General features: G+C 46.9%; 1 protein-coding gene across 1 annotated transcript in view; it reads left to right on the top strand.

Moving 5' to 3' along the window:
• Window positions 1–23,954, top strand: part of dacha (dachshund a) — a 130,289-nt gene that overhangs the window by 75,809 nt on the left and 30,526 nt on the right. Inside the window, 1 exon segment of the mRNA XM_090186985.1 lies at window positions 7,133–7,264. Within this exon segment, the coding sequence (XP_090043111.1) occupies window positions 7,133–7,264 (132 nt within the window).

Raw genomic sequence — 23,954 nt, 5'->3', positions numbered from 1 at the left:
TTGAGAATCAAAGGCAGAGTCTGTGCCCCCCCCTTCAACCCCCATTGCCCTCTTTCCCTTTCGCACAAAATCTGATACTTTTCCTGGGACACTCTGTCAGAGTGAAGAAAAGATGTTATTCTCCCCATTGAAAAGGAGAAATGTAAAATGCGATAACGCATGCAGCTGAGAATTGAGATTAACACAAATCACCATTTTGGCTGAAAAACACAATCTCTGCAGGCTTGTTCTCACAGGCAATCCGTTTTTTTTCCCCTTCCCTTTCCTTTGTATGAATTCACATGTACAATTGTTAAGCCACTCTGGTGGAATTGTTTGGACCGAAAGAGAGCTTTGAGCGAGACCTTCCAGCTCAATGGAGTTCTAGTCCTCTGTATGCCTGTAATGGCCTTTAAGTGAATATCTGAAGTGAGAGAGACAGTGCCTGCGACACCTACTGCTACATATATGAACACCGCAGCTCCACGCACTGACTCAATATCTGTGCGAATTGCCCGCCCCCACAGGACTTTAGATAGAATAAGCTGTGCACTGCTGTCCGTGTTATAAGCTTCATGATGGAATATTCCCTTGCATTAAAATCAGAGCCTCTTCCGATACGCAGACTACGCACTGCGCGTAGGGCCCCGCGGCCGTTAGGGGGCCCGACCCCCAAAAATAATGTATATTATATATAGACTGAGTGTAAAAACATTAAGAACACCTTCCTAATGTGGAGTTGTCCTCAGAAGAGCCTCAATTGATCTGGGCATGGACTCCACAAGGTGTTGAAAGCGTTCCACAGGGATGCTGTTCCATGTTGACTCCAACGTTTCCCACAGTTGTGTCAAGTCGGCTGGATGTCTTTCAGGTGGTGGACCACTCTTGATACACACGGGAAACTGTTGAGCGGGAAAGACCCAGCAGCGTTGCAGTTCTTGACACAAACCAGTGCACCTGGCACCTACTACACTGCGCCGTTTCGAATGGCGCACATACACAATTCACGTCTCAATTGTCTCAAGGCTTAAAAGTAATTTAACATTAGAACTGCTGTGCCCCCCCTTCAGTCATTACGACAGTGTAATTAATAAACGTCATATGTTTTGGTGCGGTTTTATGAAGGCCTCGGTTAACATTAGAATACGATTTTGCATTTCATTTCATTTAACACAATAGCATTTTCATTCGTTTATGATACTGTAGGTTATATGTAAAAAACACAAAAGAAAACACACACAAATTGAACTGTTCCAAGAAAAGTTCGGTGCTGGCACAGTGCAACAGCTTGTTTTTGATAACGGCAACAAAATGAAAGTACACCAACCACCAATACGCGCGGTCAAATGATGAAAACATCAGTATCCTAAACACCACTATAAGCACCGAGTGGCCTTGATAGTACGTGAAACTCGGCACAAATTCAACGGCGGCATTATGATGAATATACGTGTCTATGTGACGGCAGTTGAACTGTCCAGTTGACAACATGTTCACAACTGTCACTTGCTTGGCACACTTTGACAAACCTTTGTTTGGTTGTAGTGTGTAACAGTCTCAGTTTTCCCTCTTGATCTTGTTCCCCATTGTCTTGTCATTCTTCAGCATTGTTGTGGAGTACAGCAGCCTGTGCAGGTGCCTTATTTTGCGCGGAGGGAGGGAGCTCCCGTCCCACGTTGTTGTTCATGGTGCCCGGCCAGACTTGTTTTCTTTGCAATCAAATTGCTAAGTTAAAATATTTGGTAGTGCATCAGCAGTTTTCCACTCATGTCAGTCACTCAATTAGCCCATGTCAGCTACCATTTTTTATTGCTAGGTAAAGTAGTCTTGCCAGGTATCTAAACCTTTTAGTAGTAGGCTTTATCATCACCAAACTCCCGACCTGGCATGCAGGACATGCTCTCAGGGGCCCTACTCTCAGGGCCCCCATTGTTTTTTGTCAAGTCACTCTCACTCAGATATCATATGAACATGGCATTAGTCATGGCAAAATGTGAATAATTTGAGAAAATGTGATTTAAAACCGCAACACTTTCTCTACACCTCATGGCAAAATGGGCCGAATTTCAGGAAATGTAGTTTAACATTGCAACAACAACAAAACGTATCCACTGCCAAGAGGGGGGGCACTAACCAAATTTCACGTCGGGCCCCAAAAGGCTGGAGGTGGTACTGATTATAATGACAGGAAGATAAAAAATTAAAAACAAGGGACTGTGTAAACGTAATATATCTGCATTCCTTTGCTGTCTTCCTCCAGTGGCCATAGATTCATGTCTCTGCTGCACAATTAATATCCAAACGGACCAGCAAATACCAGCGTCTTTATTAAAATCAATAGCCACAGTGCTGGGTCAGACCTCTACTACAAAGATCAAAAGAATGGAATGAACCTTTTTTTTCTATGGAATCCGCCTGACCAGGTATCCCCCCCTTTAATTAAACAGACGCCTAGTTGGGCTGGGCCTGACAAAAGCCAATAGGACTGAATGTACGGGAGGAATTCTGGCCTGTGTCTGACCCCAGAGAGACCACAAAGGCCCTCTGTAACCTGCCCAGGGTAACAGGGTGGGACTACGCCCCAGACCATCCCAGCCAGATTAACGATTAGCCGCAAGAATGGCCCCTCCCAATCTGATGCGAAGAGAAAGGGAGGATGGGGCTTGAAAAGAGAAAATAGGATGGATGGCTCGTCCAGTCCGATGTGCCTGACTGCCTTACACTCATCTGGCAGGGCTGACTCTGAGGGCCAGGCCTCTCAAAGTGGGGGCTGGCCGGGGTCCTCTACATCTGAGGAGCGCTATGAAAGGCAAACAATAAGCAATCTGTTTGTCCACCCCTGGAAAACGCCGCTCCCCTTTCATCCGCGGGCTCCCATTTCCGTGGGTCGTGACTTTACTCAAACATCAATTACTGTTACGTTCCCTGTTTGATCTCACAGGCTCGTCTTCCATGTAAAATCAGGAGGGGGGAAAAATGTGTAAAGACAATGCACTGATTGTGTTTTTTTCTCTGTTGTGGTATTTTATGCTCTCGATGTGGTCTGCTAGGCAGTGGTTGTTGATTGCCTCTCTCTCTCACCTCAATCAGAGCTGCTATAGACTATTGTAGTGCATAATAAGCTTTGAGGTCATTTTACCTTCTCAGAGAGAACTTGGCCTGGACTGGGCATAAACAGGCCATCCACCGTGTGGCTTGTTCATGTATTGAAGGTTAGTTGACAGAGAGCATAGGCAGTGATGAGAGATCTCAGAGACACAGACAATCACTTTTAGTTTATGGTGAGGGCCAACGAGATGAGATCTGTGTTCTTTTCGATACAGCTGCTTCAAATTGAAGCAGAGTTTTGTAGCTTTGCTACCTTACTTTGGCTTGCAAGCTCATCCTGTTCATGTACTTACGTTTACATATGTAGAATTAGCGGAATCAAGACTCTAATAAGAAGGGATTTTGTATGACGAGAGTGACAAACTCTTAGCATAAATTAGAATTTGTAGTTCCATATAAGCCAACTTCATGTATGCCAGCCAGTAATCCTCAGTGACCCTAGTAGGCTAGACGCGTTAGAAGATCATAGGATCAGATATGGGAAAATGTCCTAGCTCGCCTAAACCTTCTGGCTCTGCCCTCTCTGTTTAGACAAGGCTTTACAGTAGTTCATGACAGGATGAATTTCAAGCATGCAAGTATTTTTTTCCCCCCAAGTGCATCCTCAAATCCCACCAAAAAATAAGGCTTGATATAACGGACGGCTCTGCCAAGCTTTTACGGCACTAGCAGAGTTGACGTCGTGCTCCCTCCATGTTGTTGTCAGCTGTTTTTCTCCTGTTTCCCCCCTCGGCCACACGTCGACAGCTAATTCAGTGCTCAAGAAGAAGTTTGAGTTTCCCTCCAAGCTGCTGCAGCTGTGCCTCTGACTGTCTGGGATTAGGCAACAAAATGAACTCATAATAAAATGAATCAATCATCATGACATTTTGTTTAAATGTAGCTATTGAAAACATTTCGCCTGTTTCCTCAGGCACGCTTGGAAGAGAGGGGCCGGGATGCATAAAAATAGAAGGCTTGTTTTTTTAATATAAATGTAAGGACAGAGATTCATTTGTCTTAACCCCCCCCCCCCCCCCTACCCTTCCCTCTCCTCTCCCACTCTATCTGTGCCTGTCTATATTTTTTCAAGTTAGAATAATTTGCTGGTTTATTTGCCTTGCCGTGTGGAGTGGAATTGAGAAACATTGGCCGACGAGAGCGGCACAGTTAATTTTCCGCCTTTGGTGTTTGACAGCGCTGGAGTAATGGGGTTCCGATCAGACTCTCTTCCCTTCACAGGGAAAGTAACTTAAGTGTTCATGTTCATACCAACAAAATTAAATGATAAATGAATGAGCTTTTTTTTCTCTTCATTTTTTTTTCTCTTTTTTTTTTTACACCTCTCCCATTCCGTTCGAGGCGATTCCGTTAATGAATTAGATCAAGGTGACATATACTGTCTGAATGAACCTGGGGAGAAAATGAAAAAGATGTCTATTTTTTTTTGTCCTGATTTGCAAAGAAATTTAGATCACGGCAAAGCAAGAAGGCATTGCGTCGTCATTTAATTAATTACTTAATGTGTCCCTTCATCGTCTAATTGAATTAATTAGGGGCCTAATTGGGCAGAGTGATGATGGCTTCCGGGGCTGTGGAGCCCTTGATGAGCTGAAGGTAGCTGGGCTTCTTAGAGAGACTCGGGGAGAGAGCGCTCTCCTGGGACGGACGGGGAGGGACCCTCCCTACCGCCATCAGCGGCCCCAGCTCCCCTCAGCTGTCCCTGGATTGGAGGGGTCAGGGGAGGCCTGGGGCCAGTGAAAGCCTCACTCTGGCTCCTCTATAGACATGTCTCTGGAGACCAAGTACACATGCTTGGACTGAAAGAGTTTAAAAAAAGCATGACACAGCATCCAAGTTGTGTTCTACTCTAAAGAGCTGCAAAAGGCCTGTATTACAGTGATACTGTATGAACATCTGCCAATGTATTACCTTGTAGGGCATTTTGTTCTATCCATCACTAACCGGCCTCCGTCCAGCAACCTGCCCTGAACTTAGTCACTGTCACCCGGTTACTCAACCCGGCACCTTAGAGGCTGCTGCCCTACGTATATAGACATGGAACACTGGTCACTTTAATAATGGAACACTGGTCACTTTAATAATGGAACACTGATCACTTGAATAATGTTTACATACTGTTTTACCCATTTCATATGTACAGTGCCTTGCGAAAGTATTCGGCCCCCTTGAACTTTGCGATCTTTTGCCACATTTCAGGCTTCAAACATAAAGATATAAAACTGTATTTTTTTGTGAAGAATCAACAAAAAGTGGGACACAATCATGAAGTGGAACGACATTTATTGGATATTTCAAACTTTTTTAACAAATCAAAAACTGAAAAATTGGGCGTGCAAAATTATTCAGCCCCTTTACTTTCAGTGCAGCAAACTCTCTCCAGAAGTTCAGTGAGGATCTCTGAATGATCGAATGTTGACCTAAATGACTAATGATGATAAATACAATCCACCTGTGTGTAATCAAGTCTCCGTATAAATGCACCTGCACTGTGATAGTCTCAGAGGTCCGTTAAAAGCGCAGAGAGCATCATGAAGAACAAGGAACACACCAGGCAGGTCCGAGATACTGTTGTGAAGAAGTTTTAAAGCCAGATTTGGATACAAAAAGATTTCCCAAGCTTTAAACATCCCAAGGAGCACTGTGCAAGCGATAATATTGAAATGGAAGGAGGATCAGACCACTGCAAATCTACCAAGACCTGGCCGTCCCTCTAAACTTTCAGCTCATACAAGGAGAAGACTGATCAGAGATGCAGCCAAGAGGCCCATGATCACTCTGGATGAACTGCAGAGATCTACAGCTGAGGTGGGAGACTCTGTCCATAGGACAACAATCAGTCATATATTGCACAAATCTGGCCTTTATGGAAGAGTGGCAAGAAGAAAGCCATTTCTTAAAGATATCCATAAAAAGTGTTGTTTAAAGTTTGCCACAAGCCACCTGGGAGACACACCAAACATGTGGAAGAAGGTGCTCTGGTCAGATGAAACCAAAATTGAACTTTTTGGCAACAATGCAAAACGTTATGTTTGGCGTAAAAGCAACACAGCTGAACACAACATCCCCACTGTCAAACATGGTGGTGGCAGCATCATGGTTTGGGCCTGCTTTTCTTCAGCAGGGACAGGGAAGATGGTTAGAATTGATGGGAAGATGGATGGAGCCAAATACAGGACCATTCCGGAAGAAAACCTGATGGAGTCTGCAAAAGACCTGAGACTGGGACGGAGATTTGTCTTCCAACAAGACAATGATCCAAAACATAAAGCAAAATCTAAAATGGAATGGTTCAAAAATAAACATATCCAGGTGTTAGAATGGCCAAGTCAAAGTCCAGACCTGAATCCAATCGAGAATCTGTGGAAAGAACTGAAACCTGCTGTTCACAAATGCTCTCCATCCAACCTCACTGAGCTCGAGCTGTTTTGCAAGGAGGAATGGGAAAAAATTTCAGTCTCTCGATGTGCAAAACTGATAGAGACATACCCCAAGCGACTTACAGCTGTAATCGCAGAAAAAGGTGGCGCTACAAAGTATTAACTTAAGGGGGCTGAATAATTTTGCACGCCCAATTTTTCAGTTTTTGATTTGTTAAAAAAGTTTGAAATATCCAATAAATGTCGTTCCACTTCATGATTGTGTCCCACTTGTTGTTGATTCTTCACAAAAAAATACAGTTTTATATCTTTATGTTTGAAGCCTGAAATGTGGCAAAAGGTCGCAAAGTTCAAGGGGGCCGAATACTTTCGCAAGGCACTGTATGTACTGTATTCTACTGTGTTCTAGTCAATAGCACGCCGACATTCTTAATCCCATTCTTTTACTTTGAGATGTGTGTGTATTGTCGTGTATCGTTAGCTACTACCGCACGGTTGGAGCGAGGGACACAAGCATTTCGCTACACCCGCAATACCACCTGCTGAATATGTGTATGTGACCAATAACACTGGATTAGATTTTTGGGATTTGAGGAGCGTGTGTGTGTGTTTCCTTGCTGTGTATGCGTATGATTTGTGTACAGTATTTATGTGTTGTCCTGCAGGGCTGACGGCTGCAGCGATGGCCGAGGCTATGAAGCTGCAGAAGATGAAGCTGATGGCCATGAACAACCTCCACGGAGCCGGCAGCCAGAACGGGACCGAGTCAGAGAACGACGAGCTCAACTCCAACGCAGGTCAGAGGCACAGCAACGTACATACTGTACTTTTTAACATTTTTACCACATCCAACTATTGAGGCACAATAAACAGGAAATTATGACAGAAAAGCCTTATAATAAAGGTCATTCACATATGTATTATGACTGTCAACTCAAATGAAAATATTAGCCCCCCCAAATAATAACAGATGTATCTGTTCAAGGCCACAGCCAGTGTGTTAATAGCCTGTCTAGCCGTCTCTAGGAGGTAGGTTAGGTAGAGACTGCGGAAGGTTTGTCTCCTTGTAAACTTCCACTGGCCATGTCTCTTTCTCCATGGCTGCTTCACACGTGACTACAGGTAATTGGTTCTGGCCCTCGCGTTGCTTTCGCTTTAGCCGTATTTTATTGAGGCTAATGGCGTCCTTAATGGCTGCGACCTGACCGTGCATTTAGATGGCGGTGATGGCAGCGTGTGTGACTAACAACGCGCGTGGCGGCGGGCCGGGTAATAGAGGCGCCACGCAGACAGGCTTCTTTATCACCACCCAGAGCCACGGCAGACGCCCCCGATAGAGACATGAGTCTGAATATGTAGAGGGACAAGTAAACACACACACACACACACAAACACACACACACACACACACACACACACACACACACACACACACACAGAGAGAGAGACAGGACAAACTGATGTGCACACTTATTTATACTTCACACTGTTTACATATAAACACACAAGGCCTGCGAGGGAAGAAAACCCAGCTAGCACATAAACGTTCTGAGAACCATATGTTTCTTAGAGCTTGGTGAGAGTGTGTTGTCCTGTGGTTATTTTGCATACAACCTTCCCACAACATTCTGGGAATGGTGCAGGATAGTTACTTGGAACATTTAAGGAACTTGAGAAAAATAACGTTTCATTACTTTAACAGAACGTTTTCTAAATGTTTAAAGATAGTTATATTGAATAAAAATGTTGGTAATGTTCTAGGAACATTCTCCAACTGGTTTGACATTTGGGAATGTTCTCAAATAGTTCAGAGAAACAACGTTCTCCTGTGGGAATTGTAATACTTCAGCATAACGTTTCCACCAGGTTTCCTCATGGCTCTATTTAAAGTAATGTTCTCAAATTGTTCCGAGAACGTTAAGAAACAACATTCTTCTGTGGGAATTTCAGTACTTCAGCATAACGAGAGAAAAAAAATGGCATGCTAGCTCCATCCTGGTGGCTCAGTGGACTAATTCCATGGATAGAGAACAGAAGATCATAGGTTTGAATCTCACTGACGCCGTGCCACAATAAAAAATACATGTTTTTGCACGATTAATGCGTAAGTAAATACATTTCCATGTGTCCTGTCTGTGTAGTTCCAAACAGTTAACCTATGCTATCAGTGTTATTAAAAGTCTTTAAGGAAGCTATTCAAACACCGCCTATAATTTCCGTTCCCGGAACGTTAATAAATCCTCACAAGAAAACTTTCAGGGAACCATAGTAAAACGTTCTCAGAACCTTCCTGCAACTAAAAATCTATGTTCCCAGAACAGAATAAATGTTCACTTCCATTCTCAGAATATTTAAAAAACATTTCATTTTAGCGGTCAGGGAACCAAACGTGGAACCAAATGTGCTAGCTTCCAATGAACCAAATGTGCTAGCTTCCAAGGAACCAAATGTGCTAGCTTCCAAGGAACCAAATGTGCTAGCTTCCAAGGAACCAAATATGCTAGCTTCCAAGGAACCAAATATGCTAGCTTCCAAGGAACCAAATGTGCTAGCTTCCAAGGAACCAAATGTGCTAGCTTCCAAGGAACCAAATGTGCTAGCTTCCAAGGAACCAAATGTGCTAGCTTCCAAGGAACCAAATGTGCTAGCTTCCAAGGAACCACATGTGCTAGCTTCCAAGGAACCACATGTGCTAGCTTCCAAGGAACCAAATGTGCTAGCTTCCAAGGAACCAAATGTGCTAGCTTCCAAGGAACCAAATGTGCTAGCTTCCAAGGAACCAAATGTGCTAGCTTCCAAGGAACCACATGTGCTAGCTTCCAAGGAACCACATGTGCTAGCTTCCAAGGAACCAAATGTGCTAGCTTCCAAGGAACCACATGTGCTAGCTTCCAAGGAACCAAATGTGCTAGCTTCCAAGGAACCACATGTGCTAGCTTCCAAGGAACCACATGTGCTAGCTGGAAACAGAGAACTTACAAAAGTATTTACTGGATTCATTTATTTGTATTTTGGGGTGATGCTGTTTGCACGGTAAAAGAGTGGCTGGCCTTGGCGACAGTAGGCAGGCAGAAAGTGTCCATGAATCCCGCTGTCTTGCTGAGCCTAATTGATGTTCCCGATCAAATGAAGCCATGTAGCAATATTGGTGTAACGTGACACCTCAACCTAAATGATTACCGATAGTTAAATCTCCTCCAGTACATTGTAACGAGACAGCCGTGAGATTGGGCGACGATGACAGAGCTGGATGGAGAGAAGAGGGTGTGTCAGTAGCGAGGGCTGGGTGCCTGTGTGTCCCACTCTGTCACAGACCCTCTAATGTACTCCTCCCTGACACCAGCACTACGGTGAGCTGGCCCCTCTCTGTCACATCACCAGGGATAATGATGATGATAATGATGCTGCTGATAATCACTACAGAGAGGCAGCAGGCTTTCCTGGCTTTCTGTCCAGCGGATCGGTGAAACACTGCCGTGCAAGTGGGCCTCAGCTAGCACTGTCACACAAGTCACCCACAATTCAGCAGGCTACTCCATTCTCCGAAATGAAGAAGCCAGTGAGTTAAGCCCTCATGCAGAAGGCATTTGAAGGGACAAACTTCACACTACCTGTAAAACGGATCCCTGAGTGGTTTAGCAGAGGGGTGTGTGTGTGCAGGGGGAGACTTTTCCGAAGTGTGCCTACGCAAATTTGGGCCCCCAGGTTTGCCTTCTCAAATGACTTTGACTCAACCCCACCACCAAGAGCCAGAGCACCTGAGAGAGACGGGGGAGGAGAAGGAGGGGGAGCATGCTTCATCTCAGTAAAATCCACTTTGACCCTAAAAAGAGTTGGAAGAAAGGCCTTGTGGTTTCTGGTTGGTTTTGCAGCACGCTTTGTTGAGAGGTGGGTGGTGGTGGGGCAGGGACGTTGGAATCTGATCTAGCGAATCGCGTCTCTTAAGTTGAACAAACAGCTTCAGAAGATATCCTTCCGACTTTAACCCATTGCGTTCTCTCTTCCACGGCCAAGACACTGATCCCTAGACGACAGCTGCAAAGCCTGATGTCTCTGTTTTTCCCTCTACCCCTCTCTCTCTCCTTCTCTCTTTTCTTTCCCTGTTTCTTTCTCGTTCCTGCGTTCCCGGGGGCTGTGTTTGGTCCCCCTCCCTCTCTCTGAAGGCAAGCTGCTTTTTTGGAGAACATCAAAGGGCCAGCTAATCTGAGTTTTCCCCTCCGTGCGGGATGGGCTGTAAGAAAACCTTCAGCTATCTGCGTACAACCGTTAGCGGAGATAGGCACGATTTCAATCTCTCTCCCTCCCATATCTCCTCAAACAGCGACACCCCCCCCCACCCCTCTCTCAAGACAAAAAAAAAACACTTAGAAATCATCGCTTTTGGAGGCAGAGAGAGAGCTGACGAACGCTTGATCGTTTTCTTTTAGCGCTGTAATCAGTTGACCAATTTGGCTTAACCCTCAGTCTAACTTTGGGGAGTCTCCTTAAAGTGCAGAGCAGAAGTTGGTTCTCGGCGCGGAGAGACTGTTTGAAAGGATGTTTATACTCTTTGGGTTTTTACAGCCGAAAAGCTGCAAAGAGGCACAGGGGCTCCTGTGAAATGGTGTCTTTAAATATAAATATGCCTCTGAAATCCTGTTAACAAGGGGGGGAAAAGGAAGAGATTACTAAAGGGAGAACATGTGTTTCTGGTCGAGGCGACTGGAGAAGAATAGCCCAGCAAAAAAGGGGCTCATTGGTCTAATGGCGTACTGTCAGGGAAAATCACCGTCACAAATGACATCAGAGAAGAAGTGATATATTTTTCCTTTGCGACTGACAAGTTAAAAGAGAAATCCCATGCATTATTTAAACTGGATCTGGAGTCTGTCAGGCACGTGATTTGCAGAGTTAGCAAAAAACAGGTGTGGGTGTAGAGAGAGAGAGAGAGAGAGATAGACAGAGAGAGAGCGAGAGAGAGAGAGTGGAAGCTCATAGAGAAAGCGTGGGCACCTAGCGATCTGTGTGCGCGCAGTCGTTTCAAATCCCTAACCACCAAACCGGTCAGCACTTTTTCCTTCTTTACTCTCTATCGCTCACCTCGCTTTTCCTTTTTTTTCCCTCCTCTTTTGAAGCCCCGTGTCTTTGCTGGGCAAGTGTCACTTTTGTTTAGTCTGATTGGCCTGTTTGATAACAGCCCCTTCCTGTCTCGTCGGCCATTTTGAAAAACACAAGAGAAGAGAAGACTGGAAGAGAAGGGGTAGATAGATCTCACACTTCCTTTTCTTGCCCTTCCTCCCTCCCTTCCTCCCTCCCTTCTTCCCTCCCTTCCTCCCTCCCTTCCTCCCTCCCTTCTTCCCTCCCTTCTTCCCTCCCTTCCTCCCTCCCTTCTTCCCTCCCTTCCTCCCTCCCTTCCTTCCTCCACACAGCTGCAACAGGAGACACCCCTCTTCCCTTTATCTGACCGTGTCACTGGATAGCCCTGAGCAGTTTGTTTCGTGTCCAGTATTGACCAGCGTGGCGAGTGTGAGTGTGATCCCGGCTGGACTTGTGGGGGCTGGGGTCAGAGCTATCACCTTTCACTGTGGTTCCCCTGGGCTCTGCCCCTCTTGTTGTTTCACATGGACGCGTCCTCCTCTCTGGAACTTGTGCAGCAGAGTCGTTGTTTTGTAACAAGTAAGTTTCATTTGCAGAAAGACATCGGACACGTTTGACACAACATTCCTGACATTGTCAATTACATCATCAGTGTGTTTTTTGTTGTTGTTGGTGTTGTTGTTGCTGTTCCGTGTGTTTAAGTATACTGTTACTGAGCTCCGTGTTGCGGTTCTTCTCTTCAGACCCTCTCCCACGGGCTCTGAGCTCACTATACTGCCCCTTGTGGGAGCCAAATGAACAGCACTGATGTAAACCACAGGCAATACTGAAAACGAGAGTCGCAATGTAATTCAGCAAGGCACCTCACTGAACGACATGGATACAGAATTCTGTTTTTGTGCTCCCTTAAGAGTCCACTCTCTCGTTATTATATTCATTTCCATAATGAGTTGCGCCATAACAGTCTGCCAGATAACCCTGTTCGCGGTGGGACTGCGTCTGACATGACTAGTGCCTCTCTCTCTCTAACAAATAGAAGCGCAGGTTATGTGTATGGATCAGAGAAGTGCTGTCACCTCAAATGGCTGAAGCACCCCTGGTCTGTTCTGTCTTTCCTGCTGACGGCTCAGAAAATGTTCCAGCCCTTCGTCCTCCAGCTGAAATATTCTCCCAGTTCCAGCCATCAGGAATTAATGTCCCATAAATCATGGCCCTCAGAGGGACAGGGGCTGCATACTGACCACTCACACTGAGGCTGCCGCACAGCACACGCTGGAACACACACACACACACACACACACACACACACACACACACACACACACACACACACACACACACACACACACACACACACACACACACACACACACACACACACACTATACACTACACACCAGTGGTTCTAGTATATACAGGAGGTTACACATGTACGAACACACTTTTACACATGTACGAACACACATCACTGGAGCAGAGGACAAATGTAAAATTCACTATGACGTTTGCACAGAAATGCTCACACGCCACACGGGTATAAACGCAGACAATCCCATTGACCTCTCATACACAGCACACATGCTATCCTCTGTGTCCCTCCCATGTCTCTGGGTGTTGGAGAGGAGCACCATTGATTAGCCCACCCTAGGCTACGGTGTCAGATAACCGGCTGGTCAAATATGACTCTCACTCTGACCGGCTCTGCTCTGTGGATGAAATGAGATGTCTCGGAGAAAAGCGAGATAAGACTCGCGTCTGGCTTCTCAGTGTCGCCTGTTCCTCTTTCTGCCAAGGAAAACCTGCACGTACTCACGGCAGAGCCACCACTAATGCCACGACACGGTGATAGACACCAGCCCAATCAGTGGTCCTCGCAGGGGCAGGCTGGGGACACCAGCCCCCCCCCCCCACCCCTCCCGGGGTGCACTGCCTCAGGGTTGTTCGCACAGGAAATGGACATGAAGGGTAGACCTGTCACAAACGACAGCAGCCCTTTGTGAAAGAAGAAGAATCGCACGATCTGAGCATGACATGAACGCTCCTCTCCACCTCTCCCAGTCAGAGTGTCGACCTTGACGAGACCATGTCAGCAGTGTCACAATTATGGTCAACTGCCTGACGGAAGCCATTTCAGTGTGTCTTCAACAGAGTGACACGGACAGCAGAGTAGAGGAGGACCTTTCCTCTGGCGCTCTGACCCTCTCCTTAGACTGACCTCTTGGGCGCCGTGTCTGTGGATGGGTTCGAGAGAGAGCGAGGTTAGTCAGGTGAAGAGGAGCGAGGGCGTGTGTTTAGAGGAGAGGGAGGGTGCAAGGCGTCCATCTTTAGACTAAAACCCTTGGTCCAGATAATGGGAATCCATCCAGCGTAATGACCTACAGATCCTGTTGGTAATGAGATGGGGGAATTGCCTGCTCTTGGTACCAGATGATACTGTATTAACGGCGTGGGCGAGCGCAGCGGACGGGGGGCCGTCAGGAGCCCCTCTGCCTCCGATCATTTTTCATCCGGCTGACATCCGAGCGGGCCCGAAGCGTCGGAGAGGGGATTGATTTCAAATGAGCCTCAAAATGATGCCTAATGAAAACCTGTAAAGACACTTTCAGCTCTAAATACCAAATTAGCTGTAGCCAACAGAGGATAAACACTTGATGGATCCCAAACTCAGACACTTTCTATCATGGGCCTGTTTGACTATTTATGAAGGGGTTGAGTGCTTATGTTTTCCTGTAAGAGTGCATGAGAGAGTGTGTGTTTCTATCTGTGCGCGTGTGCGCGTGTGCGCGTGAAAGTGCACATGTGTTTTGTGCCAGATTTGTTGCGTGTTCGAGGCACTTTCTTTGGCTCAAATGTTTTCTGGGAATGGCGTTAAGGAGAATAGCTCGGCGCCAGCCTTTGGTGGAGCTCATTGATATGTAAACGCAGGGCGATATCAAAGAGGCGTCTCCTTCCCTTTCCGTGCGGTGAGCACTACTTATAATCAAAGACACGTCGCTGTAAACCGCTCAAAGGGAGCCAGGCACTCTGATGGCCATTAATGTGTCTCTGTGATAAGGGGACGCGAAATACTCAGCCATCTTACTATAAAAAAAAAAAACTAAAAAAAACAGACGTTTAGATGCTCAGAACCAGGAACAGGAAGTGACCCAAGACAAAGTCTGACGATTGCTTGTAAATACCCTGGGAATTAGACCGGGGTTAAAAATGCTATATTATTTCCAAGGAATGCTAAATTACATGCCGTTTTTTGGCCAGAGAAATGCTTATGGTTACACTTACATTGAATGACGTAATATTAAGCCTGGACACCTGTCCTGTTCATAATGGCATAGTTCTGACATTTTATTAATTCATGATAAATGACCATGTCATTGACACGTGCAGCACCAGCGCTACGGTGCCGCAGTGTCTCCCTTTAATGTCACCGTTCTGTCTGATCAGAATCCCCTTAGCCTTCAAAATCCTCCACTCCGAAAACCACCATTTAAGAGTTGATTTTGTCATAACAGGACGTGTCCCCATCATCTTCCTGTTGGCCTTCCCCTGCCTGGCCGTGGGCCTCCACCTCAAACGCCGGAGAGTTGCCTGGGCTCCGGACGCCGTAGTTCTAGAAGCCCTTGCTCCTCTGTCTCGCTGTCAGACCCGCTCAACTCCTCCGACTTCCATTCCTCTCCTCACAGCAATTAACACTTCATTAAGAGACCTCTTTAATCATTTTCCCTTTCAATTCCAACCCTCTTCTGCCAGGGCCTCTGGTGGGTTGTACTCATTGTTTTGGGAGGGAATTAATGACTGACAATTTAAATGTTTTTTTCTTCATTACTTCTTTGTTATTGCGTGTAAATAGGTTTCCCCACCCAGGATCCCCACAGCCCCCCCCCCCCACCCCCCACCCCCCCCCCCCCACCCCGGTAAACAGGTATTTTCATAAATATGTAAAGACTTATTTCTCTGTGTCCTCTCAGCAATCCCTGCTTCTCTTCTCAGAGACATGTTCACACCTGACTCATGGCTAGTAATAAGATTTACCACTGGTAGACATTAAATCTGTCCAACTGGCTGTGCTGGGCTGTTAGGGATTAGCTGCAGTGAATTGCATTAGGTACAGTGCTGTTACTGCTGTACAGTAGATGCACCATTTGCAAGGCTGAATTAGTTCTTCTGCCAGCCTGTCAGACCTGGGCAGGTTTTTGATTAAGGCAGGTTTTTAAGACTACCCACGTGTTTAGCATTGAAATTGCTTGCATTTATAAAGTATAACGGTATGATCACAAGCATCAAGAGCAGCATATTCAGAAACATACGGATTCGTGGTGGGGGTGATGAGTGGCAGTTATACTGAGGCCTATGAGGGCCTCCTCTATTGGGGGCTGGGGATTGGGTTTGAACCGTGGGTGTAGTCTTAGGGACATCTGGCAGAGGGAGGGGGGATGCCAGGGGCTGCCTGGCACAACCCTAGAGGATGCAGAGGGGGCACGGCGGGCATCCCGCAGAGAGCCTAAAACCCACTGCCATTCTCACAACCCCCCCCCCCCCCAATCATCTCCTAACTGTCACTGTTAGAGGGAAGGGAGGGAAAGAAATGTCAATCTTAGCCAGCAGCCTCTTAATCACTGCTGTTAACCTGCACTGGTCTGCACTGGAAGGGCTACGTGCAAGGTGTTATGGAATATTAATGCCACAACTTGAACTAGCTTTTCTATCGACTGGTCTCCGATTCGGGTTTGAGCCAGACTCTTTCTTTTTGATTAAAGGAAATGTCGCGATAATAACACCAGGTTTATTTCATTGAAATTGTGTAGAAATATTCTTATCCTGCCTATTAGGCAGGAGTGAAGGAGTGAAAGTAAGGACATTGTTTATGGCCAACACTCTTCTCAGTCTCAGATGAGAATGAATCAAACTGGGTGAAAAGTGAAGGCCATGCCACAGAGCTGCAGTGCTGGGGTAGTGTTGGGATAGTGCTGGGTGAGGGGCGAGCATATTTGTCATTAGTGTGGATTTGCATGTACCTTGTTGAGCGCGGGGGGCCGGAGGGGGGGAGATTGGCCAAAAGCACAGCTGTACTGCCTGCCGCACTGATTGCCTTGCCTTCCTCGCCCTCATTTATCTTCATTTCTTCCCAATTACAGCAAATTAGCAATAGTCTCAGTTGCATTACCAACTTAATCCGCGTTTTTTTCACGCGGACGGCATTATGCAGTGGCAGATGATTCCTTGGCGGGAGTCAGGGTAAACAGCCATGAAAATGCCACCCCGGCAGATGGCGAGGCCCACAAGAAATATGACAAACAGAGTGCCAGCGTGCCGGCCCCTCCGCCCGCACCCACTACAAGCTGTTAGTGTGCTCCCGGATAGCGCGCGCGCGTGTCTGTTTATCAAAGGGTGCGCGCGCGTCTCTCTGTCTGTGTTTATCCTCTCCTATGCGGTATGTTTGGATGAAAGGTGTTCCAGTGAAACACAGATCGTCCTCTCTGTTCCCAGCCTGGTGAACACTAATGGTTTCTTTGAAGGAGCGGAACAGAAGGAGAGATGTAGTCCTCACGGAACGAGTGGTTTGACCTCTCTGTCGGCATGCTAGGGATATGATTAGCGTTAAGAAGAAACTCGATAAATTCAATCACCTCAATTAATGGAATCTAGAGCAACTCACAAAGGAAGGGCCATCTTTAATTTAACAACTTAATCCTCTTTCATAATGCTCTCTGTCTGTACATCTGACAATAACACATAGCCTACTACTGTGTAGTCAAGCTTTCTCTTTAAAAAGCGCACCAGTTTACAGTCCATCAATGTGGTTTTTAAGAGACAATAGACTGTCCCTTGCAGAAGAGCAAGGGTAATGGAAGAGAGAGAGAGAGAGAGAGAGGGTGAGAGAGAGTGAGAGAGTGAGAGAGAGAGAGAGAGAGCGAGAGAGAGAGAGAGAGAGGGTGAGAGTGAGTGAGAGAGTGAGAGAGAGAGTGAGAGAGAGAGAGAAAGTGTGAGAGAGTGAGAGTGAAGGAGAGAGAGAGTGTGTGTGAGAGAATGTGTGTGAGAGAGAGAGAGTGGGAGAGTGTGAGAGAGTGTGAGAGAGCGAGAGAGAGAGAGAGAGCGAGAGAGAGTGTGTGTGTGTAAGAGAGTAAGAGAGGGAGAGAGTGAGAGAGGGAGGGAGGGAGAGAGAGAGAGCGAGAGAGAGAAAAGAGAGAGAGAGCGAGAGAGAGAGAGAGAGAGAGAGAGTGAGAGAGGGAGGGAGGGAGAGAGAGAGCGAGAGAAAGAAAGATTGCCATGTGTTTTGTTTGCTGGGTAGTAAACATGTTAAGGCAGTGCTAATGGAGAGGGTGGTCTCCCATAAACCGATCCTCTCACTGTTTACACTGCGGCTCCCACACATGCAGACACGCACATCCAGGGGACCGGCCCGTGGTTCCCCAGCCGCGCTCGTAACTCACAGTGACCTCCAAAATGTCAACGCAGTAGAACCTCAGAAGGGGGCCCCAAGAACCCCAACCCCATTACTAGCCCAAACTATGTGTCATCATAGACCTCTGCCAATCCCCCTTAGACCACCAGAGCAAATAACAACAACTAACAAATAGCATCCTCTCATTACTGCTGCTCAAAGAAGGTTTGAACGTAATTCCTCTCAAGGCATACTGAACTCAGACATAACATACGTATAATGAATTGCAAAGTACCATTACACTGCAGCCTCTCAGGCCAGATGATGGGTTGGTTGTGGGTAATGTCGGCACTGTTCTGTCTGTCTGTCCATGTGTGTGTCTCTGAGGGACCACACGGCATGTCCAGACTGTGGAGGTAAGGACCGGAGCCCTGTGAGGGTGAGGGGACAGATGGTAGACCTAGCTGAAACCAGGCCAATGGCTCTAGTCAAATACACTGGACCAAAGGGGGTCTGGAGTGGCACTGGCCAAGCCTCCAAATTCCCCCCTCTCTGCACCTTTTCAGCTATTTTGTGTGTTTCTGTGTGTGTGTGTGTGTGTGTGTGTGTGTGTGTGTGTGTGTGTGTGTGTGTGTGTGTGTGTGTGTGTGTGTGTGTGTGTGTGTCAGAGGAGTTGGGGGGGAAGTAGAACACACATGTCCATTCTGTATAGCAGGGTTCCCCATGTATTTAATTAGTGGACATGAGAGAGAAAAGAAGAAACCTGCACACTGCTCTGCCTAGTATCACTGCTCTGGCTAGTATCACTGCTCTGCCTAGTATCACTGCTCTGCCTAGTATCACTGCTCTGCCTAGTATCACTGCTCTGGCTAGTATCACTGCTCTGGCTAGTATCACTGCCTAGTATCACTGCTCTGGCTAGTATCACTGCTCTGGCTAGTATCACTGCCTAGTATCACTGCTCTGGCTAGTATCACTGCTCTGGCTAGTATCACTGCCTAGTATCACTGCTCTGGCTAGTATCACTGCCTAGTACCACTGCCTAGTATCACTGCCTAGTATCACTGCCTAGTACCACTGCCTAGTATCACTGCCTAGTATCACTGCTCTGCCTAGTATTACTGCCTAGTATCACTGCTCTGGCTAGTATCACTGCCTAGTATCACTGCTCTGGCTAGTGTCTCTGCCTAGTATCAGTGCCTAGTACCACTGCCTAGTATCACTGCTCTGGCTAGTATCACTGGCTAGTATCACTGCCTAGTATCACTGCTCTGGCTAGTATCACTGCCTAGTATCACTGCTCTGGCTAGTATCACTACCTAGTATCACTGCTCTGCCTATTATCACTGCCTAGTATCACTGCTATGGCTAGTATCACTGCCTAGCATCACTGCTCTTGCTAGTTTCACTGCCTAGTATCACTGCCTAGTACCACTGCTCTGGCTAGTATCACTGCCTAGTATCACTGCTCTGGCTAGTATCACTGCCTAGTATCACTGCTCTGGCTAGTAATGCCTAGTATCACTGCCTAGTATCACTGCTCTGGCTAGTATCACTGCCTAGTATCACTGCCTAGTATCACTGCCTAGTAGCACTGCTCTGCCTAGTATCACTGCCTAGTATTACTGCTCTGCCTAGTATCACTGCCTAGTATCACTGCTCTGCCTAGTATCACTGCCTAGTATCACTGCCTAGTATCACTGCCTAGTATCACTATTCTGGCTAGTATCACTGCCTAGTATCACTGCCTAGTATCACTGCTATGGCTAGTATCACTGCCTAGTATCACTGCCTAGTACCACTGCCTAGTATCACTGCCTAGTATCACTGCTCTGGCTAGTGTCACTGCCTAGTATCACTGCCTAGTATCAGTGCTCTGGCTAGTATCACTGCCTAGTATCACTGCCTAGTATCACTGCTCTGGCTAGTATCACTGCCTAGTATCACTGCTCTGGCTAGTATCACTGCCTAGTATCACTGCCTAGTATCACTGCTCTGCCTAGTATCACTGCCTAGTATCACTGCTCTGCCTAGTATCACTGCCTAGTATCACTGCCTAGTATCACTGCTCTGGCTAGTGTCTCTGCCTAGTATCAGTGCCTAGTACCACTGCCTAGTATCACTGCCTAGTATCACTGCTCTGGCTAGTATCACTGCCTAGTATCACTGCCTAGTATCACTGCTCTGGCTAGTATGACTGCCTAGTATCACTGTTCTGGCTAGTATCACTGCCTAGGATCACTGCTCTGCCTAGTATCACTGCCTAGTACCACTGCTCTGGCTAGTATCACTGCCTAGTATCACTGCTCTGGCTAGTATCACTGCCTAGTATCACTGCTCTGGCTAGTACTGCCTAGTATCACTGCCTAGTATCACTGCTCTGGCTAGTATCACTGCCTAGTATCACTGCTCTGGCTAGTATCACTGCCTAGTATCACTGCCTAGTATCACTGCCTAGTATCACTGCTCTGCCTAGTATCACTGCCTAGTATCACTGCTCTGGCTAGTATCACTGCCTAGTATCACTGCCTAGTATCACTGCTCTGGCTAGTGTCTCTGCCTAGTATCAGTGCCTAGTATCACTGCCTAGTATCACTGCTCTGGCTAGTATCACTGCCTAGTATCACTGCCTAGTATCACTGCCTAGTATCACTGCTCTGGCTAGTATGACTGCCTAGTATTACTGTTCTGGCTAGTATCACTGCCTAGGATCACTGCTCTGCCTAGTATCACTGCCTAGTACCACTGCTCTGGCTAGTATCACTGCCTAGTATCACTGCTCTGGCTAGTATCACTGCCTAGTATCACTGCTCTGGCTAGTACTGCCTAGTATCACTGCCTAGTATCACTGCTCTGGCTAGTATCACTGCCTAGTATCACTGCTCTGGCTAGTATCACTAACTAGTATCACTGCCTAGTATCACTGCCTAGTATCACTGCTCTGCCTAGTATCACTGCCTAGTATTACTGCTCTGCCTAGTATCACTGCCTAGTATCACTGCTCTGCCTAGTATCACTGCCTAGTATCACTGCCTAGTATCACTGCCTAGTATCACTATTCTGGCTAGTATCACTGCCTAGTATCACTGCCTAGTATCACTGCTATGGCTAGTATCACTGCCTAGTATCACTGCCTAGTACCACTGCCTAGTATCACTGCCTAGTATCACTGCTCTGGCTAGTGTCACTGCCTAGTATCACTGCCTAGTATCAGTGCTCTGGCTAGTATCACTGCCTAGTATCACTGCCTAGTATCACTGCTCTGGCTAGTATCACTGCCTAGTATCACTGCTCTGGCTAGTATCACTGCCTAGTATCACTGCCTAGTATCACTGCTCTGCCTAGTATCACTGCCTAGTATCACTGCTCTGCCTAGTATCACTGCCTAGTATCACTGCCTAGTATCACTGCTCTGGCTAGTGTCTCTGCCTAGTATCAGTGCCTAGTACCACTGCCTAGTATCACTGCCTAGTATCACTGCTCTGGCTAGTATCACTGCCTAGTATCACTGCCTAGTATCACTGCTCTGGCTAGTATGACTGCCTAGTATCACTGTTCTGGCTAGTATCACTGCCTAGGATCACTGCTCTGCCTAGTATCACTGCCTAGTACCACTGCTCTGGCTAGTATCACTGCCTAGTATCACTGCTCTGGCTAGTATCACTGCCTAGTATCACTGCTCTGGCTAGTACTGCCTAGTATCACTGCCTATTATCACTGCTCTGGCTAGTATCACTGCCTAGTATCACTGCTCTGGCTAGTATCACTGCCTAGTATCACTGCCTAGTATCACTGCCTAGTATCACTGCTCTGCCTAGTATCACTGCCTAGTATCACTGCTCTGGCTAGTATCACTGCCTAGTATCAGTGCCTAGTATCACTGCTCTGGCTAGTGTCTCTGCCTAGTATCAGTGCCTAGTATCACTGCCTAGTATCACTGCTCTGGCTAGTATCACTGCCTAGTATCACTGCCTAGTATCACTGCTCTGGCTAGTATGACTGCCTAGTATCACTGTTCTGGCTAGTATCACTGCCTAGGATCACTGCTCTGCCTAGTATCACTGCCTAGTACCACTGCTCTGGCTAGTATCACTGCCTAGTATCACTGCTCTGGCTAGTATCACTGCCTAGTATCACTGCTCTGGCTAGTACTGCCTAGTATCACTGCCTAGTATCACTGCTCTGGCTAGTATCACTGCCTAGTATCACTGCTCTGGCTAGTATCACTGCCTAGTATCACTGCCTAGTATCACTGCCTAGTATCACTGCTCTGCCTAGTATCACTGCCTAGTATTACTGCTCTGCCTAGTATCACTGCCTAGTATCACTGCTCTGCCTAGTATCACTGCCTAGTATCACTGCCTAGTATCACTGCCTGGTATCACTGCCCTGCCTAGTCTCACTGCCTAGTATTCCTGCTCTGCCTAGTATCACTGCCTAGTATTCCTGCTCTGCCTAGTATCACTGCCTAGTATTACTGCTCTGCCTAGTATCACTGCCTAGTATCACTGCCTAGTATCACTGCTCTGCCTAGTATCACTGCCTAGTATCACTGCCTAGTATCACTGCTCTGCCTAGTATCACTGCCTAATATCACTGCCTAGTATCACTGCCTAGTATCACTGCTCTGGCTAGTATCACTGCCTAGTATCACTGCTATGGCTAGTATCACTGCCTAGCATCACTGCTCTGGCTAGTTTCACTGCCTAGTATCACTGTCTAGTACCACTGCCTAGTATCACTGCCTAGTATCACTGCTCTGGCTAGTGTCTCTGCCTAGTATCAGTGCCTAGTATCACTGCCTAGTATCACTGCTCTGGCTAGTATCACTGCCTAGTATCACTGCCTAGTATCACTGCTCTGGCTAGTATGACTGCCTAGTATCACTGTTCTGGCTAGTATCACTGCCTAGGATCACTGCTCTGCCTAGTATCACTGCCTAGTACCACTGCTCTGGCTAGTATCACTGCCTAGTATCACTGCTCTGGCTAGTATCACTGCCTAGTATCACTGCTCTGGCTAGTACTGCCTAGTATCACTGCCTAGTATCACTGCTCTGGCTAGTATCACTGCCTAGTATCACTGCTCTGGCTAGTATCACTGCCTAGTATCACTGCCTAGTATCACTGCCTAGTATCACTGCTCTGCCTAGTATCACTGCCTAGTATTACTGCTCTGCCTAGTATCACTGCCTAGTATCACTGCTCTGCCTAGTATCACTGCCTAGTATCACTGCCTAGTATCACTGCCTAGTATCACTGCCCTGCCTAGTCTCACTGCCTAGTATTCCTGCTCTGCCTAGTATCACTGCCTAGTATTCCTGCTCTGCCTAGTATCACTGCCTAGTATTACTGCTCTGCCTAGTATCACTGCCTAGTATCACTGCCTAGTATCACTGCTCTGCCTAGTATCACTGCCTAGTATCACTGCCTAGTATCACTGCTCTGCCTAGTATCACTGCCTAATATCACTGCCTAGTATCACTGCCTAGTATCACTGCTCTGGCTAGTAGCACTGCCTAGTATCACTGCTATGGCTAGTATCACTGCCTAGCATCACTGCTCTGGCTAGTTTCACTGCCTAGTATCACTGTCTAGTACCACTGCCTAGTATCACTGCCTAGTATCACTACTCTGGCTAGTATCACTGCCTAGTATCACTGCCTAGTATCAGTGCTCTGGCTAGTATCACTGCCTAGTATCACTGCCTAGTATCACTGCTCTGGCTAGTATCACTGCTCTGCCTAGTATCACTGCCTAGTATCACTGCTCTGCCTAGTATCACTGCCTAGTATCACTGCCTAGTATCACTGCTCTGGCTAGTATCACTGCCTAGTATCACTGCTCTGGCTAGTATCACTGCCTAGCATCACTGCTCTGGCTAGTATCACTGCCTAGCATCACTACTCTGGCTAGTACCACTGCCTAGTATCACTGCTCTGGCTAGTATCACTGCCTAGTATCACTGCCTAGTATCAGTGCTCTGGCTAGTATCACTGCCTAGTATCACTGCCTAGTATCACTGCTCTGGCT

The sequence above is a fragment of the Oncorhynchus mykiss genome, chromosome 10 (genome assembly GCF_057628025.1).
Source record: "Oncorhynchus mykiss isolate SJ-2025 chromosome 10, ASM5762802v1, whole genome shotgun sequence".
Lineage (NCBI taxonomy): Eukaryota > Metazoa > Chordata > Actinopteri > Salmoniformes > Salmonidae > Oncorhynchus > Oncorhynchus mykiss.
This window is presented reverse-complemented; position numbering and strand designations above follow the sequence as displayed.